At 39.8% G+C, this 18,335-nt stretch overlaps 1 protein-coding gene across 1 annotated transcript in view; it reads right to left on the bottom strand.

Moving 5' to 3' along the window:
* Positions 1–18,130, bottom strand: part of kiz (kizuna centrosomal protein) — a 25,081-nt gene extending 6,951 nt beyond the window's left edge. The window contains exons 1-13 of the mRNA XM_079262636.1: positions 18,018–18,130; positions 17,540–17,602; positions 16,934–17,096; positions 15,923–15,997; positions 14,039–14,654; positions 13,656–13,899; positions 10,563–10,682; positions 9,787–9,951; positions 8,967–9,117; positions 6,820–6,970; positions 6,278–6,340; positions 4,967–5,056; positions 4,503–4,572 (exon numbers count right to left, since the gene is read on the bottom strand). Coding sequence (XP_079118762.1) covers positions 4,503–4,572; positions 4,967–5,056; positions 6,278–6,340; positions 6,820–6,970; positions 8,967–9,117; positions 9,787–9,951; positions 10,563–10,682; positions 13,656–13,899; positions 14,039–14,654; positions 15,923–15,997; positions 16,934–17,096; positions 17,540–17,602; positions 18,018–18,091 — 2,045 coding nt within the window. The 5' untranslated portion in view covers positions 18,092–18,130. The remainder of the gene's footprint in view (positions 1–4,502; positions 4,573–4,966; positions 5,057–6,277; positions 6,341–6,819; positions 6,971–8,966; positions 9,118–9,786; positions 9,952–10,562; positions 10,683–13,655; positions 13,900–14,038; positions 14,655–15,922; positions 15,998–16,933; positions 17,097–17,539; positions 17,603–18,017) is intronic.
* Positions 18,131–18,335: the final 205 nt, after the last annotated feature.

Genomic DNA, 18,335 nt, shown 5'->3' with positions numbered 1-18,335 from the left:
CATGGCATCAGCATGATAACATCAATGACAAAATGAAAACTACATCGTCCAAAAGAAATTTTTAATTTTTCGGCTGCTATGCTTGGTCAACAAAACACTGCACCCACAGTAACATTCAACATCAAGTTAGTTTCCTCGTCTTTCTGTCTGGTCTTTTTGCTCCTCAAGTGCAACATTTCTTTGAGAGTTTAGTAACCATGTTATTCTCACCTGTTCCCTTCATAATCAGGGGAAACTCTGACAGAAACAGCTGTTTGACCTTCCTGCTGTCGTCTCCAAACCGAGTAGGGAGGCGGAGGTGAGGGGATTACTCCTGGGCCTACAGTGTAGTTAGCTTCAGAGTTAGCTCCCTTCGCCTTATACAACAGTGGTGAAGCAGACATAGGACTCAGCTAAAACTAGAATAACTGTGTGGTGTTTATTGCTTAAATTGGTAAAAGATTTACTAAACTTTTACCACGGAACTAGCAGTCTTTCCCACCTAACTTTCTTGTCCCCATGCTCGGACTCAGAGCTGCCTGTGTGTCAAACCAGCTGATGCGAGGAGCATCTCTCTGTCCCCGCTCTCTATCCTGACCTTACAGGGACAATAGCGTTCTTTAAACGCAGCGGTGCAAACAGGATCATGTCTCTGCAATGTGAAAAAACTCCCACCCTTTTAAAATCAAAGCAGTAAACTTTGTGTGCCATTTCAGCTAATCAACTGGTTAATCATCCATAATCCAGATGCAGAGGGTGAATAAAAAATTTTAATTTTGACAGATATAACATGTTTATCTGCTACACAATACATTTCCATTTGCTGAATTTGATGCAGCAGAGACTGATGACATATGGGCTGCAATGGCACATTTAAACTACTTTGTAATAACTATGAAAGTATGACATTTTATGTGTGCCAGCAAAACTTTCACACTAACCTAAGGGAAAAAAAAGCTTCAAATAAGACCAGTTCAAGCTCCTTGGAATCACTGAAGATGTACTTCATGTTTAACTGTGGATGCCGTTAGGTAACAGAAGGACGGTCAGAGAAAATAATGCTTACCAAGCATTTAAAGCTGACTTGCCAATTGCTAGAAAACTGCTTTTATTTACCCTGGATTTTTTTTAGGCTCCTGCCACCCACACACAAATGCTAATAGCACAATAGCGCTTTTGCTCGGCTCTGCTTGTCTAAAGGTAAAGGGAGACCCATCACCTCATCATTCCCATCAACTCCTACTCCCATCCCAGCTATGACCCTGCAGAAACATTGTTTAGGCTCTGTTGAGGTGTACTCTTCACAGGCCTGAATGGTAGCAGGATATAGCCCTCAGTGGGGGGCAAACAGTGAGAGGCAACTGTGAGTGCACCATGAGTGGGCACTCTCCAACATGTGAGTGCTCTCTGCTGGTAGTGAGTAAGTACTGCAGCTCAAAGAAAGCGGTATTTGGGCTACTGATTTCAACACTCTCCTCCTGACTGGTGCAGTCTGGTGGAGACCGGCAGTGAAGACGGGATGGTTGAAAGATGGATCGTTCTTCCCATGAGGCCTTTTACTGTTTGTTTGGAGCGTCACAGCCCCGACACAGGAACGTTCACTTCTTTCAATTAAATGATCAGCATTAGTATTGACTAGTATGAAGCAAAATAAGTTTAGTTAACTACACATTTCAAATACCCAGTGTAGGACAGTGACCTCCACTGGTTAGTTTCTCAAGTTTCTGTCTTCCACTGTGAACTGTGTTATTCATTTCAATCTGACCAAACTTAAACTGTATTTAAACTACATCATAAAAAAGCAAAGGATAACAACCTTGTTTGCTGTTTTATAGTGTTTTTCTTTTTCCATAACAAACAGTCAGGGGTTGAAAACAAGTTATAAATTACTCCCACTGAAACTGTTGGCTGTTCACAAGGATCCCTTAACATGTTGGATACTATCACAAATATTTTTTTTCATTATTGGCTCATTCTCTATCTTCTCTCTTTCTTATATTTCTTCCACTTTACTGACCTCCCTCAGCTCATGTATCTCTCACCCCTCCATCTCTCTTCTCAATGAATCGTCAGAGATTCACACACATGGCCTTCCCGAGAGGGAGGGGTTTAAAAGTGTGACAGACAGACCTTCAGATTTAGAAACTGAATGATTTCAAGCTGAATACTTATGCACATCCTGTTGCTCAAAGCAAAACCACAACAGTTGAGGCAAGAATTCTGTCACGCATGTATGTCAATCATCACCATGTCCCACAGAAGCAGATTTAGCTTTTGGGCACCTGTGCGCACTAGAGCATATTTTTTTCAGAAAGGAAAAGGGGAGGCAGGATAAAAAAGTAGGATACAAACCCAAAATGAAAAATAAGAAAAGATGTGGCATCTGAAATGTCTGTAGCAGAAAGAGGGACAATGTTTCTTTGCACGAGAGGAAGCAGTGGCATGCACTCCCATACAAAGGCGAACAAGTGGTCTTTACATGGAGTGCAGCTGCTTATTAAGACTCACTCCTTCGTGCATTATTCCTTTCATCCCCACTCAACCACAAAGTGATTTTACTTTGCCACTCACAAAGACTGCAAAAGATTTCTAATGGACAAATCCTTAATAAATGTTGCAGATCAGTCGCTTCAACACGAGTTACAATACAATAAACAGAACATACTATAAAGGTATCTAGCTGACAATCACTCTGTGGTAGCGAGTGAGGAAAAGAGAAAAAAAAGAACATGAAAAACCCACAGTTCTCTCAAACTTCATAATAGTGAAATGAGCACATATAAATGTGTTAAGAGTATCTCTTTGCATCTTATAAAGACTCCATGTATTTAATCTGTAAAGCTTATTAAGGCCACAGTCATTGCTATGCAAAGCAGCACCCAGTGCTTTTCTCTCGCTTTTCAGCCGGGAGCAGTGTTTGGCCAATAGGACTGGCCCCCCGCCTCTCATTCTGCATTCATAACATGCAACATTTGCACAATGTATCTCTCAAAGGCCCTGAATAGAAGGCCTTAATACTCATGTAAACAACTGCAAACCAATTACTTAATGAATCGAGCCCACACATAATGAGGAGCTTTACAAAGGGCTATAAATGCATTTTTTGCACCAAAGCCTCTGCTTTAAACTACAATCCCTCTGCTGTAGCCTGGGCTTAACAGGCAAATCATAATTATTGTCTAAGACAACAGAGAGGAAGCCATTTTTGTATTTTGAGTCCAGCTCCATCCTCTTTTTGAAGTCACTCATCAGCTCGCTGACAAAATAAAGCAAATAATTAACAAGCAGGATGGAGAGGAGGGAGAGGAAAACATAGAGGAAGAGGGGGGAGAGGAATAGAGAAATGGCAAGAGAGCCAGAGAGACTGAGACGCAAAGAAAAAGGAGAGAAACTGTGCTAGAGCATGCTACAGTGGTGTGCTTCTGCTCAAGTACAGAGCTTCCACACCACTTGTGGAAGCAAAAAAACCACAAAAAGTGACTGTGGTAGGTGAAATGCTTAAATAAAAATGTTGAGGAGAAACGAAGAAAAGAGAGGAGGACATCTAGTATGACCAGAGAAAAAATTATGAGCCAAACTGGAAGCTAAAAATGTTGATTCCTTTTCAACTCAGACAAGATCAGATTGTCAGGCATTAATGACTACCAGTTTGTCCAGTTTTATGGAGACATAGTGTATACCCTAGTCTAACTTTTTTTATTCAGTAAATCTTATTAAATCACATATATTGTGGGCTTCACGTGCACATTAATGACAGGGAAATAGGCACCACCTGATAAGGTCTGGTTCCAGAATTGGCTCATGTTTATTAAAGAGGCTGGACTAATAGGCAGACTGGGAGTGCCTGTTTGCCAGACCACCGAGATACAGACTTCAGTCCTTGTGTCAGCGTGGTGCCCAGTAATCACATGAAATCAGAGAAGATTATTCCTCATAACGTTTATCCTGCCATTACTACAACCCAAATGGGTTTGCAGTGAAGAGGTGCTGAGGACCTGAAATGCAATTGCAGATTTGATGAAGTTGTGTTGATATTTAAATGCAACCATGATGGTGTAAGCTTCTACCACCAAGCTATTTGTCATTAGATGTTCTTTCCATATCCACTCATAGTTCTGATTTGAACATCCTAAATAATGTTTCAAGGGTAACAAATGAAAGGGAATTTGCCCTTGTTAGCACTTGAGTCCCCTTCCTCTGAAACCGTTGTCAGCTACTCTCTTCTTGACATGATCTGTTTGCGTTCTGACAAGCAGAAAAACAGCCAGGAAATGGCTTCAATTTATTTTTGTGGCAGCTGATTTGCTTTTGAATTCTAAAACCTGGTTGATCCCAGCTAACAGTGAGTAAGAGGGGCTTTAGGGGCCTTTTGTCTTTGTAAGCGAGTTAATGGGTGGCGCCCCCTTGATCTTATGGAAATGAACAGGGAATTATGAGAGCCGCCATGCAAATGTACATCAACCACTTTTTGGTGTCTGGTGGCCCATTTCCTGTGGACCGTTGAATAATAACAATGTTCTTACCGAGGGTAAGGGTCTTGATGTGAGGAGCATTTGGCCCTCCCCAGGTCCTCTTCATGGCCACGATTTATTCCTTAAAAGAGCAAACGGGGCTAGATAAAGCCATTTGATTTCTTCATTGATCTCATCACAAGCTAATTAACATGCATATTTACACTGAAACTTAGAAGCCCTGAAGAGTTACTGAACTCTGGTCATGGGTACCCTTTGATATAACACATGGTCACGAAAGACGAGGGATATTTATATATTTAACAAAATAGAATCTAATGAAGAACTTAACATAAAATACATGACATTGAAGGTTGCAGCGTATAATTGTAGAGGAGCTCGAAATTTGATCATGAGCCAAAAATAAGTGACTAAACAAAGATTAATATTTGAGGTTTTGGTTTTCATTTCTATTCCTATATCTTTATGTGCTGTATGGACAACGCATCATTAGTAGCCACTGATCAATCTCTTACCTGAAACACTCTCCTCCTCCTCCTCTTCTTCAGAACTCTGCAGCCGTTCCTGCATGGCTGACTGTTTAAGCAACTGATATGCTTTTGTCTCTATTCAGGGACACACATAAACATACACACAAGCACAGACACACAGAGTCACAGTCAAATATTTGCACAAAACCCAGGTTTCCAACTTTCAGAGGTTTCTGTGTTTGACGAGACAACACGCTTCAGTAGCTGGTTTTTTCTTTCAGAGCTGAACAAAGTGGGCAAAAACACTGCTCACTCAGCTAAGCTGTTGATTTAAGCCTTCTGTGTGTGGCAACAGTTTCCATCACACAGAAAGCAACTCCCCTTATCTCAACATCAATGATGTGAAGGCACCAATGACTTTTTGGTTAAAAGAATAAATATATAAGTAGACATCAATGGGCTCAGTGATGCTAAAGAGGCACACATACTAAATTAGAGGCAAAAAAAAAGTAAAATTATAATGGCAAATTCAAACTGTGCAAACTTAGTTTTGTGATAAATATACTACTTTAAATCATAAATCATTTTCTAAATCTTAACAGCAAACACAGCTACTGTTTTACATGCAGTCTTTAAAAAAAAGACAACAACAAAAAAAACAAAAAAAGGTCTACAGCCTCATATGTGTTTTGGCAATTATTATAAATTCCAAGGTCACTGCATTTCATTGTGACATGGATGTTGTTCAGCACAGCTAAACCTTTCTCCCTGCAAAATCTTTAGTCATGTCTTTCTAGTTGGTAACGGCTCTTTTGATTAAGTGTTGCGATTGGAAACTGAACTCATTTTGGCTGGCTGTGCACCTTAGGGATGCAGACACATGAAACACCCAGTGGGAAATCTGATAGCTAAGGGTAATGTAGGATTGCTTTACATTTCAGAGGTGTAGCCCAGGGATGGGCACACCAACTGCTTCTAGGATGCCGTTACATCTAGTACTTTTCAAGTCCAGACTTGCCAGAGCATTGTTTAGAAGATAATGAGAAGCGATGACAGATCTTCTGCTTGGCCCACCCTGGCTCCCTGACAATTAAAGGAGCCACATTATGCTGGGCCAGCAAATTATCATTCTTGCTCAAATGCCTCAGACAAGGCTGGAAACAGGGCTAGTGTATTCTTGGAGATAATTAGAGAGAACTAGCGCAGCTCTTCAGGTGGGACTTTGACCCTGGTTTCACCTTGATCATCCTGCCTCAGCCATTGTGTAAAAGAGCCCATTATTCACTGCAGTGGGAAGAAAACAAACCACAACATAAGGACAGTGTGAATACTGAGGCACCAGCAATGCCTTTTTACCTCTAATAGGACCACTTTCCACAGGGCTTTCGTCCTGGCTGTCCTCTTCAGTACTTTGTAGTTCTGTAAGAAAGGGAAGCACACAGTGAGAAGCAATGGCAGGGAGGATGGGAGTCTTGGACAGAAATGGAAAGGGGGGTCTTTTTTTTTAAGCTTTGAATGGAAAACTGTATAAAAAAAAACTGGGTTGGGGGGGGTCCATACAAAAGCTCTATGCTGAAATTATTTTTTTTTTTTTACGAAAGAGCAGATCTAGCTTACTCCAGAAAGGGAAAAAAACGTAATTAAAATTTAACAAATTGCGTTAAATAAAAATAAAATAAAATTAAAATAATAAAATAAAATAAAATAAAAGTTACTTACATTTTTTCCAATTACAGGACTTATTTTGTCCTGTAATAAGAAAAAATAACATATTTTGCTTTTTTACAGGACATGTGTTGTACTTTGTTATCAAAACGATCAACTGAAGTGTTTTTTAGTTAATCCATAACAAAGTATAACCATAGCCTAGTGCATTCACACCAATTCCCTTCAGTTACCTGGAATCTGAGGCTTCTGTATCGATTTATCAGGCTTCACATCAGGCAGGAGGGAAGAAGGATGACACAAAGAAGATTCGTCATTCTCGTCCTCTGCTGAGGGGCACTCCTCACTGGACCGGGAGAGAAGTGTCCTCAGAAACACTTTGGCCTGCGTGCAGCACAAATTAAAACCACACTCTTAATTGTTCTCATTTTGTGAAGGAAGTGTCAAATTGAACCCTTGGCGATTAAACAAGTCATTTACTTTGACCACGGCTGCTCGCACAGAGGTGCAGCTGTAATGTGTGTTCAAATGCCGAAAGCCAATAACTTCACATTCCCTCAGTCGTTTCACTAAAAAAAGATTATTTCTCACTCTTTTGCTCCTGCTCTCCCCTTCAATCACACTATTTTTCCTTCTGTCTTTTCTCATCCATGAGATTAGAGAACCGCAAAAGAATGCAATCACTCGGTTGTTAATGTGCAACACGTTTCAGATATCTTCCCTCTTGGCTGAGAGGATTCAGACAAACTACTCTCTTCCACTCTCTCCAGCTCATTTTTTATCTCTGTGGAGATGAGGATACACAATTAAGAGGAGCTTCTCCGAGAGATGAGGAGCAGGGAGATGCAACACAACGATTTCCTTTCTCTCCTCATTCCCTCCCCCTTATCAAATCCTGCCATCATCATCTCTCTTTTGTGATCAAAGACTGCCTCTCAGCCTCAGATGGCCACTGGCAACTTTTAATGAACACTAATATGAAGGGGATGATCAGGAGGATTTTGACAGTGACAAACTTTAAGTACATTGTAAGTTGTTATCAGCAGGTCACAGCAGAGATTGACAATGCAAATGCTTTCATTTTCCAAGAGAAGAAGAGATGCAAACACGCCAATCTGAGTTTGCCACTTGGGGATTTGATGTTGCTGCACAATAAAAACTGTTTTGATCCTTGTCCCCGATATCCCTTTTGTTCTTTCTTTTTTCCAGATTTAGTCAAATGTACCATGAGTTGAGGGCTCTCGCAAATCCACTGCATTTTAAATATCAATGAATGCAACTGTTAGCACTTGAATATTCAAAGGGCCTCTTTGAGTGTGTGCATGTGAGCTGCATGCTCCCATTTGTCGGAGTAGCAAGGCTGCGTGGCAAGGCGTGAATGGAAATTTCTGTTTGCTCTTGTGTGTGGAGAGTAAGCTGTTGTGTGAGAGTACAGAGACACATAGAGGGAGAGATGGAGAAATAGAGGATGGGAGAAAGGAATATATGGAGGAGACTCATAGCGATAAAGAGAGAGAAAGATTTTCACTCAGGCTTTTCCTGATGCACTTGGATACAATGATGTAGATGGCGGTACCCCTCTTCCTTTTGTCAGTTCATATTTTCAAGAGGCTCTACAGTCTCCCTTTTTGCCTCTCAGTGCATCTGGGACATTGCAGCAAGATTTTCAAGCCACGAGAACCGTGATAAGATGAGCTTGCACAAATTAATAGGACAAAACCCTCCATGGTAAAGATGATCCTGCAGACAAACTAATCTATAGTTGGACACATTGGGACTGCAAACATACAGTCTCTCTTGATGTCATAACTAGGCCGTGAGTGGGAATTTTCTTGGCAATTTTGGTCTTTATTTAAACTGACAATATCGATCACGAGTGTTAAATTTATAACACTCTTACTTAGAAGAAGGTTTAAATAGTTCCCTCTTGGAGTCACTCAGCTGATGGTTATAATTTTGGTTAAATCATAATTAAATGCAAGTATTCCCCAGATGACTACACCACAGGGGATACAAAAAGCCAAGCAGAGTTTGTATAATTATTATTATTATTATTATTATTATTATTATAATATAGGTCAGGTTTTCCTTTATCTGGAGGTTAAAGTGGGAATCAATCTCATAGTATAAAGCCAAAGCTCGGTTTTGAGTACAAGACAAAAAAGAGGCCGCTACACCTCTCTGAGATGAATAAATTAAAAAGGAAAAGAAGAGAAGTATATATATATATATATATATATATATATATATATATATATATGTATGTATATGTCAGTAAGTTGTGTATGTTAATATCAGCTTGCTTTTAGGAATGTGAATCTAATAGTCCATCCTCCTCTTTGTGTTTGTGCTGTAGCGGTGTATTTGCCTTCAACGCTACCTGCTGGCTGTATGTGGCATGACGCTTCAGTAGCAGCGGTGTGAACAGTTGGACCAAGCGCTCAGTGCTGAGGACACGGTGCTCCTTGAGTACAAGGGCATGCTTGAACCAGCGATCCCACAGCCGAGCAGCATCAGGAGAGAGGCTGGTGCTGTGGTGAGGTGGAGGATAGAGGTTTTCTTATTGATTACAGAGTAAGAGACATGAAAATAAGTCACAATCACACCTGCATACAAAGAAAATTCTTTGATTTGCAAGAAAATGAAGGAAAATTAACTAAACAACAGTAATGTATACATTAGGCTTCATTTTTCCATATTCATTCAGAAAAAGAATGTTTTGTGTGTCAATTTTAAACAACGAAGAAGATATGGATTTGTAATGTCTTTCAGTTAGCAGCGAGTGATATAACCTTAGCTTGCAAAGCTGGATAAAAGGTCGAGGTCAGCCAACAGGCATCTCCAGAGAAAAAGAGCGACCCTGCTAGATGTGTCTCTTAGAATTGAGTGTATAACTGGAAAGGTCTCAGTGAAATCAATAGAGTAGTGAAGCAGAGCATGGATTTGGCTCAGACTATAACTACTCATTATCCAAACGACTGGAAGCCACAGATAGGGCATTTTAATTTACTCATGACATTCACCCATGCACTGTTACCGTATGAGGTGACACCAAAGATGACCTTTTACATTTGTGGACAAGGGGAACTGGATCAAATGGTAGCATGCAATATCTCAGTAACTCCTGTAGGTAAGCAACCCCTCCTTATTGTCTAATAGAAAATATATAAATTAAATTAAATTACACAGAGAAACCTTACCTTATTTCATTAGGCTGAGTGTTATCCTGACGTGCACATACGAGGTCCTGTGGCAGCAGGCAGCCCTTTTCTGTGCTCCATGACAACCTCTGAAGCTCATGAAGGACGACTGCTCCACATGCTTCAAGGTCCTCCTCATTCAACCCTGTCCCACCGTCACAAACGCTGCCCAATATATAGATATCAGTCAGCTATTACCAAAAAGCCCAGGACTGAGCCCACAGGTTGGCAGTGCAAAGTACAGTATATCCAACAGACGGACACATGCAAACACACTCAACAAGTAAACGCACCACTGTAATGTAATATTATAAGGGTTATGACACAAGATGGTCACTCTTTATAACTTAACAGATGAGGATAAGTATGTACTTGTTTTAAAAAGAGCTTTCCTCTGCTAAGAAATTATTCTTTTATGCTTTACCACAGGAGCAGCAATTATGATAAATTAATCATGCTATCAGGTATAAAAAGCTTATGAAAAATAAGCCCAGTGAAATTAAACATATTCCATCCTCTATCTTTTTGACTCCTGATAACAATTACGCTGGGTGGTTACTTTAACAATCCCGTGTGTTTCAAAACCCCTCAGAAATAAAGACGCATACCTCATGGTGATGACACTTAATCTAATGTGAGAGCCCTTAGCGGAAGGATAATATGTTTTCCTCATCTGCACAAACTGCTCCACGGCCATTAAATGAATTTACATGGCATTTCATTTAGAAAAAGGAAAAGATAAGAATGTAAACTTTGGAGAAACAGGACGGATATACCTGATAATTCTATTGAGTTGTCTTCCATCAACTGAAGAATCCCCATACACATGAGTCTGCTCGCCATAGAGGCGTCCTTCAATACTGTCAAGCAGATTGAAGAATCCTTCCAGGGAGAGGCTGGAAAAAAATACCATTACCCATTAATGCGGTGAAAGGAAATTAAAGTGGAGGAGGTCATGTGATCAATAGGCCTGCAATTTGTAAAAAGGAAAAAAGAAAAAGAAATTATGGTATTCGATCCACGAATCCGTGGTACATTTTCCAGACAATTTCCTTGAGGTACTCAAGGACTACTGGAGAATCTGGGGATTGAGATTCGATGGCCACAATGCAGGTTTTCAACACTTTTCAGTGTGTCAGTTGAAGGTGCCATGTGTAATAACAGGTTGCACGGCAAAGCTGGCACTCAGAATAAGAACTTGTACCATTAGCTGTCTGTTGCAGTAAAATGAAAACATGACAAATTGTTTCTGTTCCGTCTAGTAACATTTTAAAAACTAATTTTTAATATAACTAATAAGACTCCAAAATTGAACAGTAATGAAAATACTGTGACTATCTCATACTTAAAAGAGTAGGGAAAATTATTCCAAAAAATGGAGGAAAAAAAAAAGAGGGGCCCCTGGATGATTTCTTTTGGTGAGAGATTTACACTTTAATCTGGTCCTGTGTGAGGGTGCAAAATAAGAAATGGATGCCTAATGCATGTGGATATTGAGAATCCATCTCTTTCTTGAGAATTAAGCTCTGGGTGGCCCTCATTGAATTCCCCCAGAAACCCCAAGCCGAGAGATCTTGAGCTGCCTTCCATAAAGAGAGGCCAAAAAGAATTTATGACAATCTGTAATGGGCTTTTGGGTTAGGGGTCAGCAAACAATTGCTCCCTCTTTTTTGCAGGTTGTTTCCTGGTAACATTCTGATTAAGGTGGCAGCTTGAATTATATCCATGACATTTTGTAGTGTGCAATCCATCTGTGCCAAGTCCTCTTCAGTGTGGCTGAAGTAGAATAAGCAAAAGGTAGAACAAGCAAAGACTCTGTCATTTTTTCCCTTTCCCTTATCACCAGTATGGGCCTTGAAATAGTCATCTTTCTTTTCCCACTTTATTTATAAAAGCTCTTCAAAAAAAGAGACCTTTAGAGAGGGAGAAAGCGAATTAGTTGTGTTTTTTTTTTCTGCAAACCTCTCTATCTGTATTGTTGCCAGCTTTCATGTCAAGGTCTCTAACCTCACTTTAGATGCTGCTGTTGTCTGCATGTCGACATCATCAGGAGGGTATTGTTAGTCAGGAGGAAGAGGTCAGCAGCAATATTGCCCTACAGCATACAGTGCTAACTCCTGGGTGATTTACCAAACAGAATGGCCTCAGAATTGAGTGATTGGTGTCAGGAGAATCGCACTGTGCTGGCACAGACAGCAAATATAACTACACAAAGGAATTGAGAAATTTAAGTACTAACAGTACCAATACACTGTCTGCACTGAGTTGGATTAAATCTGGGATATGTCATCATCCCACATCTTTATTACAATGTACTTATAAAAAATTGCCAACAATTACAATGCCATAATGGCATTTCAGCATATTTTCTCTACTAACTAGATGGCATGTCACTAAAAGAAAAAGCCGAACCAGTGTGCTGTTCAGAGCGAGCTTATTTGTGAGCAGTATGCACTGAGGCCATTATGAATTGTCTTGAAAAATAAACTCAGACAATATTTCTGTCTCACTCAGTCTGTATATGCTGGAGGAGAAATATAATGGGATAATCTAATAAATTGTCTGGGCTTGTTTTTCCTGACTGTGAGCTGAATAGAGGGAGCGATATAAACCTAACCTTCTAACCTTAAGGGAGGGAAAGAGAGAGAGAGAAGATAGAGGCTGGGTGCTCTCTAAGCCTCACATCAAAGCCTCTGGTTTGCTCTTCATAGACACAAGCGCTGTGTTAACAATGAAAGTAGCAGCCCACACCATTGTCTCCCCGACATAGGCTAACTGCAGCTCCTGCAAGGGTCACACCATAAATAAATAGAGCAGAACAAACATAAATATGGTGCTTAAGAAAACTATTCTTAAGAAAAACTATAACCATTCAAGCTATTTTTGATACAATTCATACTAAATGCCAGTTTTGTGAGCCTGTGTACATGGCCATTTTAAATTAACTTTTTTTTCAAAATTATTTTCATTATTATTATTGTTCATAATAATGATAATAATAATTATAATAATAATAATAATAATAATAACAATAATAATAATGTTTAAATCAGATAATGTTTAAAATGTACTGCATGCATTTAGTGGCACAATGTAAAGCATAATGCAGCCCAAACAAGGACAGAAACAGCAGAAAAATTCAACACTAGCTTCATCCTTGAGAATACGCAAACCAAATAAAAGTTCTTGTTCAATCACAAGAGCTCCTACTCATAAAACAGAGTACACTGTGTGGAAAAAGCAGAGGCGCTGTGTGCAGACGTTCACATGGGATTTTCTGTGGCTCTAACCTCATCCAAAGTGATCCTTCAACTCAGAGGCCATCATCACGCTAAGGATTTGTGACTCTAAGTGCTGTCCACATGCCCATCCTCCAGAACACTCTATGGTGCCACAAATTTCCTCCTCCACTGGGGACTTCCTGAGGTCTCTCAAGCAGAAAATTGCTCCGTCACAGCATTATCTTGGATTATAGCAATATTGTTGTGGACAGGTCCTGAGCTCTCCCTATAAGATGCATCACTGCCACCAACACAGCCGCTACAGAGCTACAGAGAAAACAGTGGCACAGAGCGTGACTCCCACAATCCTCTGTCAGCCCTGAGGCGGGATGGTTGCAAGGACTGTGTGGTGTCTTCACCCACTATCACTAACAGACCTCTGTAGTTCAGCATGGCCAAGCACAACATTCTCTTCTTTACTTGCTTAGTTTGAAACTTTGAAAGAATACAGACCACATTGTGTGAAATATAAAAAGGCATATATGTCACAAAATAGTAAAATCTGTAGTTTTTTTTAATTTTTTTTTATTAAATGATTCATTTTTAAATAAGAATAAAAACAGATTATTTAAGTCATGAATACTGTACCTTTTCAAGGTCGTTGCTGGTCCTGAGGAATCACTATGTAACTTAGGCCCATTAGAGTGGATGGTTGATTCAGAACTATGCTGTTTGTGATCATCTTCCTCTCTGTAAGAATTCCTCTCAGGTGCCACATCCTCTGGTAGATCTTCCTCCAGCTCAGATTGAGTCAAAGATATTGTCAGGTCACTAGCACTGCTCTCTGACAACTCCACATCAGAACTCAGTGCACTGATGCTCTCACTTTTACCTGATTGTAAACACACCACACAGTGTTAATTGGCTTATTCAAAATCTTCAAAAGAGCCACAGAAATGGCTTTAAACTGCCAATTTAAGGAAAGGAAAATAAATAATACAAGGTGGAAAGGAAGAAATATCACTGCAAACCTGGTGTATCTTGAGCTTCTTTTCCAAAAGTGGTTTCAGGCATCAAATGGCCAAGACTTCTCTCTTCATCTCCCATTGTGAGTGGCTCATGAGCTACCTCTTGGGAGTCAGTGTGTTCTGCCAGGGAATTCTTTGCTCTCAATATGCCACTGTTGCTGGGAGATGGATTCTTCTCAGACCCCATCAAGGTCACCAAAGGTGAAGCTTCCTGTTCATCATCACTTCGAAAAGCCACACTGCCAGCTGTGCCTGTTAAGGCACGAACAGATGGGAGCAGCCTCAGCGTTCTTTCATGTTTGTCACTCAAATTACAGCCGTCAGGGGAATCATTTGAGCCTGAAATGTCATCTGATAAATGTGTTCGCTTGCTGGCGGCATCCTCTCCGCCAACTCTGAAGTCCTTCAAAAGGCCACTTGGTAGACGTTCGCGGGAGTGCACACTGCGATTGGGTGAACAACGCAATGCTCGGTGTGAGTGTACACTTGTGGTCCCAGCTTCAGCATCAGACCCTCTGGAGGTCTGGTTTTCCATAAAAATTTCCACTGGTGACTGTGTAAAATCCTTCAAATTGTGAAAGATGTTGATTTGCTGCTGCTGTCCTTGCATAAAGTCTACCTGTGAATATTACAAAACACTTGACTTTAGTGGCTAAATAAGCTATCTTAAAAATAATATTTAACATTCATGAATATGGTCTGCCTAAAGTATTAAATTTAGTCACTTTTAAAAGAAACACATTCCTACTATGCTAAATATCCCAGTTATGATTTTGAATAAGTGAAGCTTATTTGGCCAAGGTCAAAATTCTTTTCTCAGCATTTTCAGAGGAATGTCTCGGATCAATGTTTTAACTTTTAATCTTATTAAAAATCCTTTAGACAACTTTTGATTCATGTCTGCAATGTCACCAAGGGGGGAGAGAGAGAAGCAAAAAAGCCTCCCTCCAAACATAATAACAAAAAGCATGGCTTCTGTTTCTTTTCTGATAAGCGTCTTAAATACCAAACAGTTAGCTGCTTAATAACATTCACTGTAAACCATGCAGCCTGCCCAGCAGATCCACAAAGTAGGTAAAAAAAAAAGAGGAAAAGTTAATTTCTTGGCTGAGTGATTCCATCGGTAGCTGCAGGGCAAAGTAGAAAGTGTTTCACTAAAGTAGCAATTGATTCTTCTATCAATCTGCGGCACGCGTGTGCTCTTCCAAGGAATGTATTAAATATGAAAATCATATCCCGTTATCATCTGTCTCCAGCTTTCAGCCCGGTAAGCTTCCCTTAATGAATGCTGCAGCCTGAGGGACATGCACACTGCCAGCCAATGGCTTGTATGCATAATGGAGTGACGGTACCATTTTGCTCATTACAATATCGACAGGCTGAGGGGGGTTTTTGCACACAGTTACAAGTGACTGCTCTAGACAGCATGCTCCAAGTTATTATGAGATGTCTTAGACATTTCATCTAAAAGAGCTTTAACTGCTTTAAGTGAAGGGAGAAAGCAGCTATGGGCTTGAACTACATCGCTTGTACAGATTCACCAGCTAGGATTAGACACCTGTGCTATTACAGATACAGTTTAAATGTAGACTCCACTACAGATTTACCAGGCATTATATCTTCTTTTCTTTGTTGAACTAAACCTGAAAACACAGATTTATAGAACTAGAATTTACATAAACCTTGTAAACATTTTTTAAAACGAAGGATCTGGCATGAAAAAGACACAAAGCTTTATCAACCACGAAAAGTACATTTCCGATCCAAAAAGGACGCATTATAAAAATGTGACGCAGATCTATGAGGAATAATATTGTTGTTCAGTTCACACAGGTACCTAATAATTACCACAATTTTACATGTTTTATTATTAAGATACCACATTACCTTGGTTGCTTCCATCTCTGGCTCAATTTTCTTTCTTGCTTCAATAAATCTGGAACTATTTTTAAAAAACTCAGCCTGAAAAAAAAAAAGACAGAATTTGCATATTACTTGTATGTATGAATTTATTCACCATGTAAACAATAGCAGTCTGTCTGTTTACACCATGTGTTCAACATTATCTGTACATAGTGTAAAAGCAAAAGGAATTAAACTAAAAATGACACCATCAAGCATCAGCCTGTCACAGTCAATCACAAAGCGTTTTCCTAAGAGAGCTTGCCCTGTGTAGCTGCTGACAGTCTCCTTAACATTTATCTGATTGGGAAGATTGGCTGCCTTAATCCAACACATACACACTAACAGGCACACAATGCAGCTTTGATATTTTCCTATTTGTATTTAAAAACTCTACTAAATAAAAGAGCACATCATTTGAACATGTATATGTTGTCTATATGAGAAAGGACGCTTTTAATTGTACCATATTCATGATAATTAAACTAGAAAAATACTGGAGTGAGCCGGTAAAATGGACACAAAGTGCAACAGGACAACTAAAATAACAGCAAATGTGCAGGACTCAAAACATCAAGAGGAAATAAACCAACTGCTTGAGGGGAGAGAATGACTAAACCTCTGGAGCACTTGATAGTCTCTATATTGAGCAATTAGCACACTGAGTCATAGTTAGCCAATTTTGTTAATTTGATATTAAGCTGTCAAGCACTGTCATTGAGTTTTAAGTGATAATCTGACTGGCTCATTGTTTCGTCCCTTGTTCATTTGCTTGTGGTGATAAATTGCACTGTTTGAGTGTTTACCGTCACATCAAGGTGTTAGAAGCACATATGGGTACTATGCATGATCTATGGATAAAATTTGCCTCAGTCAGTGTGTACTTTAAAGCCTACTTCTAACATGTTTACACTCAGAGAAAAACAAGGACACTGAACATATTAAGCATTTTGCTGTGCGTCTGTGTGTGCTTGTCTGTGTGAGTGTGTATTACACCTTTTGTTGTTGCAGGGGGCTATGGTCAGGACTATATTCCTTCATGCTAATTTCTATGCACTCCACATTTCTCTGAAGCTCAAGGTTTCTCATTTTCGCTCGTGCTTCCCTGTCACAGATTTCTTTGAGATAACTGCGCAGTTTGGAACACTTTATCTGTGAGCTGAAGGCAGAGGAGAATCATTATTCAACAGAGTATAAGTGCATTGTCAAAAAAAATAAGAGGTAGACTTTTCACAAGAAAAGGTTAAGCACAATATGATTTAAATTTAAATCTTGTTCTCAACTCCTCTGTCAATGTTAGTTTTGCTGTTTTGACCTGGAACGTGAATATTTATGAGTATATCTACATTGACAGTGAAAAAATAGATCTTATGCAAAAATACAAACAAAACCCATACACTGAATCACGGCTATTACCTTTTCTTAAGTAAAATATCTCACCTTGGGAAAGGTTAGCTTGAGCAAAAATACCTACATGACTGTATATGTTTCCTTAATAAACATTTTAAATTTCCCAAGTCAATTTGATATCAAGTAAGACTTTAATTTATAGCTTAACTGTTCAAAATGTATGTTAAACAGTAGCCTGCCGGCGTAACTTACATTCTCTTATCAGATCTGGAGTAAGCAAACAGTTCCCTCTCCAGCTCCAGCCTTCGTTTTTCCCTGCACACACATGATTGGAAACTGATCCACGCATACACACTGTTAACATATCCGTGCTTTCAATGCTAATTATTAGCATAATTAGCATTATTAGCATAATAGCTGTTCTATTTGACAAACCACAGGCGCGTTAGTTAATTCAGAAATCGCTTAGAAATGTTACATAAAACAGGCGCATTAATTTGAGGGAAACTTTGACTCAAGAGTAACTGTGTACAGAGGACCCACTTTCCATTTGTAGGCATCCATGAAGCGCCACAAAACGACTGCTGTAAGTTACTGTATTAGCTAGCTAAAGGACCCATGACTTCGCTGAGCAGCTAGCGGGGAAACGATGGGAGCAGGCGGGAGAGATGGTAACCCAAGCCCGTGGTCTCCACTGGGCCGTGGTCCTATCGACAATAAGAGGCCTTACCGTTTAGACATGCTTTGTTGAATCGCTGTAATTTTTTCGTAATACTGGTCCTCGGTGCGACCCAAGCTGGCCATTTTTTACCCGCTTTGGTGCTGCCGCTGAATCGACACGAGAGGAAGGAGGAGTAGGGGGAGGAAACGTGTTTAACGCGGTTACCATGGTTATCATGGTAACCGCTTCCCAGAAATCCCTGCTGGTAAACACAGAGAGCACGTGGTGTGAAGCGCCTGAGCAGGAATGACTATTTAGAAAAAACTACGTGCAACACTCTACAGTAAAAATGTTAGTATTCCCATCAGAAACAAATAGATTGATTTT

The sequence above is a fragment of the Telmatherina bonti genome (assembly GCF_933228915.1).
Source record: "Telmatherina bonti genome assembly, chromosome: 22".
NCBI lineage: Eukaryota > Metazoa > Chordata > Actinopteri > Atheriniformes > Telmatherinidae > Telmatherina > Telmatherina bonti.
The sequence above is the reverse complement of the archived record's forward strand: the minus strand, read 5'-3'. Positions and strand labels throughout refer to the sequence as shown.